The 8,793-nt window shown below is 37.7% G+C and overlaps 1 protein-coding gene across 1 annotated transcript; it reads right to left on the bottom strand.

Annotated features, from left to right (window-relative positions):
- Positions 1–1,144: 1,144 nt before the first annotated feature.
- Positions 1,145–8,398, bottom strand: LOC110676232 (40S ribosomal protein S4). The gene is made up of 4 exons (XM_021843280.1): positions 8,315–8,398; positions 7,525–7,783; positions 1,834–1,931; positions 1,145–1,766 (listed from the first exon to the last, which is right to left on the bottom strand). Exons 1-4 carry the CDS (start codon positions 8,315–8,317, stop codon positions 1,338–1,340), a joined length of 789 nt encoding a protein of 262 aa, XP_021698972.1. The 5' UTR covers positions 8,318–8,398; the 3' UTR covers positions 1,145–1,337.
- Between the last annotated feature and the right edge of the window lie 395 nt (positions 8,399–8,793).

Raw genomic sequence — 8,793 nt, 5'->3', positions numbered from 1 at the left:
ATGTAAACAAAGTTTAATCCGTCGTACTGAGAAAAAAAAGCTTGTGCGCATCAATGTGTGCGCGACGCTCGATGTAAAAATACGGTTTCTTTGATTGTGTTGTTTACGCTGTACTGTGAGCAAATGCCATAATTGTACGGTCAAAAGGAATTGTGTTCATATGTTTGGGTTGAATTTTGATAACGAACAATGAATTTTAAAGGAAATTAGTATATTCCATGATGCTGAAGGAATGTTGAATCGTCGTATTTGATGATTTCCTTTTTTCAACATTTTGTTGAATGTTTTACGCTTCAGTGAGGTATCATTGGTGTCTCCTATCCAAAAAATCATATGTTTTGTCAGTCTCAAAAGAATCAAAACAAAGACACTGGACGTCATGTTGAATCAATGTTGGGTAGCTAATTATTGGCTCATTTCAAACGAATTCGAAAGACTGAATTTTATTTTTTTCACTCGACGAGTGTTCGTTTTCAGGGAGGTTGGACATACATGAAAGAAAATCTGTGTTCCATACAAATTGTATCTGGCAGAATAAAAAAAAATCTGTATAATACAGATAAATCTGTTTATGTGGCAGCCCTGCTCAGTAGCTTTCAAAAAACCCTACTGCCGAAGTGAATCAAAAGTGCCAAGAATAGGATCCGGCTCTCTAAGTTGATTAATTACTACGTTATAGCAAATCTTAGGTCATTTCTAAAAAATCTATCAATTCAGATTATTAAAGATACTGTTTCCTCATACTATCCCCTGATTTTATTAGATAGTTTTGGACTCAAATGTTTAAGCTATACCTCGCTATACGAGACCGACAATTCTCACCTCACGCCACTCGTAGAATAAGCCCAACTGTAATTCACCCTGTGTGCTAATATGGTGCTATTACAGAGCTGATATGTCCTAAAATAGCCGTATAATGACCCTACCTAGACCTAAAAGGCAAATTAGTAGACTAGTTGTTACTTGGGGAACGGCTTGCTTGGGCTTACCAAAGCACTCTACAATTTATCCAAAATAAAGGTTGGTTTGTAACAACTTAAAGATGTTCTTTCAAAACGACTTTTTCGATAATCTTCTCAAATTTTTGTTTTCCCGATGAATTCAAAAGATTGATTGATTGATCTAAACGTTATGAAAAGGCATGTTTTAAATTTTTAAGGATTTTTTTTGTATTTTCAGCATTCGAATACAGGTGTTGACTTTCTAATGTACCCACTGAAAGCTTTTTTTCCACTGTCGTAAAAATACACAACTTGCCTTACATTATCGCGGAATTGTAACGCTCAAGTAAGCGAATATTCGCTTACCAACAGCTCGTCTCCCATCACCTCTGTGGCTTAGTGAGCAGCCTTGCTGGCCAGTCGCTTGTCGCGTTCCTCGGCAATGGACAGCTTGACACCCTTGCCCTTTGGCAGCGAGATGAAAGCCTTGGTGGCCTTACCAATGATGAAAACGTTGGTCAGACGGGTGGCGAAAACGTGACCGGTGGCATCCTTGACGTGCACGATTTCGAACGATCCCGGGTGCTTCTCACGCTGGATCACAGTACCGCAACGACCCAAATTCCTTCCGCCGGTGATCATACACAGGTTTCCGGGTTCGAACTTGAGCACGTCCATCACCTTACCGGTGGCGATATCGTACTGGATCGAATCGTTCTGGTGAATGATCGGATCCGGGTAACGGATGGTGCGACCGTCGTGGGTCAGAATGAATGGCACCTTCTTCGGGCCAATTTGGACGCGCTTCACCTTCAGCAGCTTGTACTGTAAACGCCAGAAGAAGAGATATGTCAGACATGGATTCAAGGAGAAATCTTGGAATTAAACGAACCTTGGCTTCCTCCGGGGTGATGCGGTGAACGGTGAAACGACCCTTGACGTCGTAGATCAGACGGAAGTTCTCATTGGTCTTCTCGATGGTGATAACATCTGGAAAACAGAAATGTGTCTAATATTAGTTAGAGGATAGGCAATTGTGAATGCTTTTTCGAGAAAATCGTTCGCCTACAGATTTTTTTTTTTTCTGCGTGTCCAAGTGTTATGTTCAGTCTGGGTTTTTGTTTTTTTTTGTTTCAGGAATTTCTACGCGATTTAAGCCTACTTAAACGTTCTTATTTTGGTGAAATTAATAACCATCCTTATATTTTACATAATTACTTTGACCTCCAACCATTAAAAGTTTTAAAAAGTGATAAATAGTTTTCCAAATAACACGCTAATAAATAGCTTTTTTTATCATCGGTCAAAAAAACTGCGGGGCAAGATGGGCACCCCCATAAAAAGATGCAATTTACTGAAGAAAACTATTATTTTTCAATGCTTGCAATATCCCAAGATATTAACTTTAATATCTGATAATATTTATCTTCAACTAGCTTAGTTTAAAAAACTTTTATGAAAAATTACTAAGATTTTGATTAAAAAACGATTAGATTTGTTGTTTGTTTATATATTTTTTAGAAAAATTGTTTTGTGCAAAGAAGATACCGTAAATCAAGCCTACTGCTAAATGTGGTTCTATAATTTCACACTTTTACTTAATTTTGAACATGGTGCTCATCTTGCCCCAAGGGTGTAAATTTATTAAAATAATCAAAACAATTGAAATATTTTTTAATTTGATAAAAGTTTGGCTCCTGATTATCTATAGAAGATTATTCTATAACTTTACGGCCAAAAACGTATGAATTAATTTGTTTATGCAACAAAAATATCACTTTTAAATGAACAAATCTTATATGAAAAGGTAAATTTTTGGACTTCTCTGTATTTTTGACAGTATTTACGTTATGCTGTTGGTTTTTAAGCTGAAATTTATGGCCATCATATCAATTTAATGATATTCATCAGAACCCCAAATAATTTATTGAACAAAATCGGTAGGAGCGACGCAAACTAGGGGTGCCCATCTTGCCCCGGGTGCTCATTTTGCCCCACATTCACCAATATCTTTTTTAAGCTTTATGAAGTAGCCAAAAGCTTTAAGGTGATTATAAAACGAGCCAAACTTTAAATTTTCAAGTACATAAGACTGGAGAATTTGACAACAATTCGCGTTGAAAACCAATCAAATTGCTTGCTTGTTGGTGGTGACCAATGGGATAAATTTTCAACGCGGAGCGCTGTTTGGTTCTCAAGTCTTGTGCGTTTGAAAATTTGAGGTGTGAACCTTAAGAAAAAGAATTTCGTGCAGAATATGAAATTTCTCAGGGAAATCTTTCATCAAATAAATTTGCACCAATTCCTCCAGAAAAAAGCCTTAGGATTTTCTCAACGGTTTCCTTCAGAGGATCCTTTCGAAGAATTTAATGTATAGATTCTTTGTGGAATTTCTCCGTTTTTTTATAAATTCCTAATTACTTTTTCAAATTTACGTAGGTAAGTATTTTTCATCCGGTTTTAAGAAAATAATTGAGCAGAATCATCTGTCTTCTAGAACTGTTTTAAAATGCATGCAATCAGCTCGCGTTCAAAAACTAAGTACTTATATAAAGTGTTTATACCAATGTAAAACCGACTTGTGTTGTGTTTTGATTCTTGGTTGTCACGTTGTCTCTCCATCATTGAATTGAATTGTCATCGAAACAGACGAAAAACAAACAACTAAGCAAGCGGACTCACAACCGTTTGTCCCAACTTTTGCCGATTCAGATACAATCAAGAAACATTGTCATGACAATCACAGGGGGCAACCTTCTCAACTCGTGATTCAGTTATGAACTATGTTTTATTATTTCATTAGACTCTTGCTCAAGATTCAACTTTAAATAATATATTGCAAAGTATGAAAAATTTTTAAGATTCTTTCTCATAATTTTGTCAAATTATCAGCAAGGATTATGAAAAAATCTCGCATAACTTATGATTTCGCTCTAAAAGCCATTGGTAACCATGTGTGTAGCTTATTGTTTCTGAGCATTTGAATGGATTTACACGTTGTTTAACAACTTTATGGTAAAGAAAGGATCATTCTCTACACGGCAGTGGTGTTGGTTTGAGTACTTATTCATTCATTTGCTCAGAAACAACGAGCTACACACATGGTTACCAATGGCTTTTAGGGCGTTATCTCAGATTATGCTAGAAATGTATCTATAATTTTGTAAAAATTATGTTTCGGATTTGAGGATAATCTTCTGTCTCAGTTTTCTGTTAAAATCATGTTTAGGATTCTATGAGAATCCGCCTCAATGTTGATAGAATTTTGTCCATGATTCCTTGTGAAATTGATGCCCTAGATCAGGCTTGGGAACTGTGATCACAATTTGCCACAGTTCACGGATTCTGCCAGTCAACCAAAACACAAAGCAGCAGCAGCATCAATACCATCAGGTGTTGCGCTGCCAACGGTTCACACACTGCTTGACTGTTTTTGTCTCTCCACTATGACCGTTTTCAAGCAGCCATCTCGAGGTGAATGATTGAAAAAATGTTAAAAAATACAATCGCTAATATTTCGCTCGTGTTTTCAACTAATTGAAATCTATTAGCGCTAACAGCAAGAGCACAATCATTCCGTTGCGATACATATAAACAAGTTCAATTTCACGCTGACTTTATCGAGCAAAAATAAAAAAAAACTCGAAAACCGGAAAAATCGTGTCACCACTGTGCTCGAGTCATTTCGCATTCGGGTTTGAAAAAACGTTGCGAAGAAGATTACAGTTTTGATGAGCCGTGACATTTTTTTGTTTTGAACGGTCATGGTTTGCTTTGGATTTTGATGCTCGTGTAGAAAAATGTGAATGTCGAGGTGGTAAATGTTTGCTACAGTACATTTCCCATCCCTGCCCTAGATATCAGCCTATTTGTGATATTGTTGATTACTTTGATTTTTCCGCAAAAAATGAAGAATTTCGAGCAAAGTTCGGTTGAAATTCAGGTCTGTCTATCAAAATGTGAAATAGGTCTTAAGAATAAATTCTAATAGCCCTAACTTTTTTCTCTCATTATGAATCTAAAATGTGTAATAATTCTGTAGATTTAGAGGTTCCAAATCTACTTAAAAGCAAGAACTTGGAATAAAATTTAAAATAAATTATCCTTTCATGTTCTAACTTCATGTTGTTAGACGGGCAAGATGAGATTTTTTTCACAGGCTCCACAAAATGAATCCGCGGGTCGTACGTTGGGCAATCTTGCTCTACACGAACCCCAAGAGATGTTTGGTACAGAGTGTAATAGTAGGGTAGGTATTCGAATGTTGAACGGTTTTATTTCTCGCAAACTGCTCAGCGACAAATAAAACCGTTCAACAATCAGTGATATACCCAATCCCAGGATGATAGGCTGGAAAAAACTCTTGAGGAAACTGCTGGTGTAACTTGTGGTCGAGGAATTCATGAAAAATTTCGTATACCGTGACCTGCTCTAATTCCGTGTGTTGCCTAATACCGTGTATTTGGGAATTATGTGGATTTCTAGCATATTATCTTATTTATTTTTCTAAATGATTGTCACAAACGTTAGCACATTAAGTAGTATTTAGAAAACCATGACAAACTTGAACTAAAGTTGCACACACAAACAAACAAAAATAATGTTAGAATGTAATCGCCTGGTGCCAACACACGGTATTAGGGCACGATTGCTTATGTGTTCCAAATACCGTGTTTCAGTTATAATTCCAAAATGGCGAAGTGAAATATATATTTTATTTCCCGAATCAATCATGCAAACCTCAATGCATTGTTTGATACAAAAGTTTTATTTTTGATGCGCTTCGTTCGTTCAATTGCGAGATGTTTTAAAATATGACCCGGCAGTCGGGGTCAGATGCACGGTATTCGGAACACTGGTATGTTTAACAACATCAACTGTAACTATGGTTAAAATTTTCAAAATGGTTCAAATCATATTTTTCATGGAATGTATATAAAACGGTCTACTATATAAAACATGAAAGACTTGAAAATAATCATACGTTATTTTTATCTGATCGATTGAAACTTGAGTTTTTTTTTAACCTCACGGTAATAGAGCATGTCAGGGTAATAATTTCTCAATGCGTTCATGTAGCAATTCCTGGGAACATCCATGCAGGAATTTTTGACTGAAAAAAGCTCAAGATTTTACGTGAATTCTGGGTGAATTCATTTAAGCATCCTTTGAGAAATCGTTGGATGCATTTCAAAACGAGTAAATAACAAATTACGAGTCCCAGTGAGAATTGTTCGGGGAACCGATAGAGGAATTTTATAAGGCACTGTCGAATTTCGTTCGTTGCACCAACTTTAGGTGGGCTCCGTTTTAATTGGGCTCCCGTTAGATGGGCTATAGCCCACTTAAAACCAAAATATATCCATGAAGAAACCCTTGAATAACTTTACATATACAAATGCTCAAATAATTCGTCAAAAAATTTATGGAACATCAAAAATAGAACTTTATTGTTTCATTTCTAGAATAAACCTTTGTGTATTTTCTAAGAAAAAATTATGTAGAAGCGTAAAAGTATTTGAAAGATATTCTAGGATAAAAACTGAACAATTGAATCGGTAAAAGAATGACTGGTAAAACCTGTGAATAAAATCATTCTGAGCGTTTTCTAAGTAATCTCTGCAGATATCGTTGGAAGTATCCATAGTGTCCGGAGCGAGGAGCCGGCGTTCGATTAGTCAAACTGCAACAAGAGCCATTCCAGCACTACTTCTTCTCTCGAAACACTTTACAAGACCGACGCGTTATTCGTCTCTTCCGTTTGCTTAGTTTTTCATTGTTACTGAAACTATAGGCCCTACTGTTTATTTGATGCCTTCTCTAGTAGCTTAAAAAACGAAGGCAAACGTCATAAGCCTCGATTTATCAATGTTGTTGGCACTAAATTTCTATTGTATTTAATATTTTGAAAACTAAAAACTTTGCCCGATTAGTGAAAGTCTAATGAATGTGGACTACAGGTTTAGTGCAACGAAAGAAAGTTGACTGTATTCATGCAGAAGTCTGTAATATATTCCTGAACAACCTCTAGAGAATCTCTTAAATAGTTCTTCGACGGATTCGTTAACCCTCTCTTTCCCATGGTTGCTCCAGAGCTCCATTGATTTTGGTCGAACTTTAAACAACCCGAATCCGATAAATACTATGCAATAGTAACTAAAATATGATAGACTCATCCGATTCATCCAAAAATCAACCAATCTGTTAATTTATTAATCCAGGGGCCTTCCTAAGCCGAGTGGTTAGAGCGGTTAGAAGGTGTTTGGGTTCGATTCCGGGATCTTTTCGTAATGGATAGTTCCTCGAAGAATAGTGACCAAATCTCTAAAAAAAAAACCACCAGCCCTGCCCATCTTAAACACAGATAAATTCACTGTTGTGATTTCCTTCACTATTGTGGGAATTTGTACACCGCCAAATATGTTATTGGATAGCCACAGTATTCAAAGCTACCAATGACCGTCGACGGAATAAATATTTCTTTAGGCCAATTTTTGACAGGATAACCGACACGGTAGTAAGCCGTTACCCTGCTTCGATATGGCCCTATAAATAATAGCTATGCACAAAACGAATCACTCACCCATGAATCCGGCCGGATAGTTCGGATCGGTGCGGACCTTGCCGTCGATCTTGATGTGACGCTGCATCACAATCTTGGTGACCTCGGTGTTGGTCAGGGCGTACTTCAGCCGGTTGCGCAGGAAAATCACCAACGGCAACGACTCACGCAGCTTGTGTGGGCCAGTGGAGGGACGCGGGGCAAAGGTACCCCCGGTCTTGTCCAACATCCATCCTCTCGGGGCGTTCAAACGCTTCAAGTGTTTCTTCGGTCCGCGAGCCTAAAATAGAGAACAATGTATTAATTAGACATTCCAAAGGATAGACTTGTTCTTTATTTGAGTCATAAATTGAATAACTTCTTCTGGAACCCGGTAAAGGTACAACAATTTCACACCGCGGGTTCTTACGGCAAGGATACTGCATTATCTGCTTCGGTGTTAACCTCTTCCAAATGTCAACAATCTCACAACAAATTTGCCTTTTGGTAGAAATGTATTCCATTCAGCCACTAGTTTTCTAGGATTTTTCACACCTTTCACTAAATTTAATCCGGAACGACCGCTTCTCTGGAATTTCAGCCATCGGCGCCAATGATTAGCCGCATCACGAAATACATCAACAACTCACTGCGTGCGCCATCAAATTCAAAGTTTTGCCGCTCGAATAATTCACTTCCAGCACAAATTTCCGTATTTTCTGCTTACCCGTAGTCTTTTGCTTGCCTTTCCGCTTGTTCATTACAATTTTTAGCCATATTTCCACCAAAATTAATCAATTTATTGACTCGATCCGTACGACACGTTACTTACCATCTTGATAGTTTAGGGCGAAAAGAAAACTACGAAAGACAACTCTCCGGAAGTTGTCAAAACCAGTTCAGTGGATCCGGCAATCGTTTTGACATTTTGTGGCAGTTCCGCGACGCGTCGCTTTCAAAAATCTTCGGAACAGCGTAGCCTTTTGTGATGCTTTGTGACGTTCAAATTTCAAATCGCCCGTTGCACGGTCAGCTTGGTTAAGGTCAATGGGATGGATTTTACTCAGGTGGCGCAGATCATTGATGCGTGCCACTAGTTCTCTCTTTCATTCTCCCGCTGTTCTTGTGTAGCGCAAATAGTGACATCACTATTTGCGCTGCATAAGAATGTTGGAATAGAGGTAGTGTCGCACCTCAGGTAGAAGAATCGTCGGTTGAGAAGCATGCGTCGTCGTAGGTAAAAGTGTGGATGTTCGTTGAGAGAGGTATGATATTTGTGTAGGATATTGAATTGTAAATGTATACCTGGTT

Source organism: Aedes aegypti, chromosome 2, assembly GCF_002204515.2.
Source record: "Aedes aegypti strain LVP_AGWG chromosome 2, AaegL5.0 Primary Assembly, whole genome shotgun sequence".
In the NCBI taxonomy this organism is placed as follows: Eukaryota; Metazoa; Arthropoda; class Insecta; order Diptera; family Culicidae; genus Aedes; species Aedes aegypti.
This window is presented reverse-complemented; position numbering and strand designations above follow the sequence as displayed.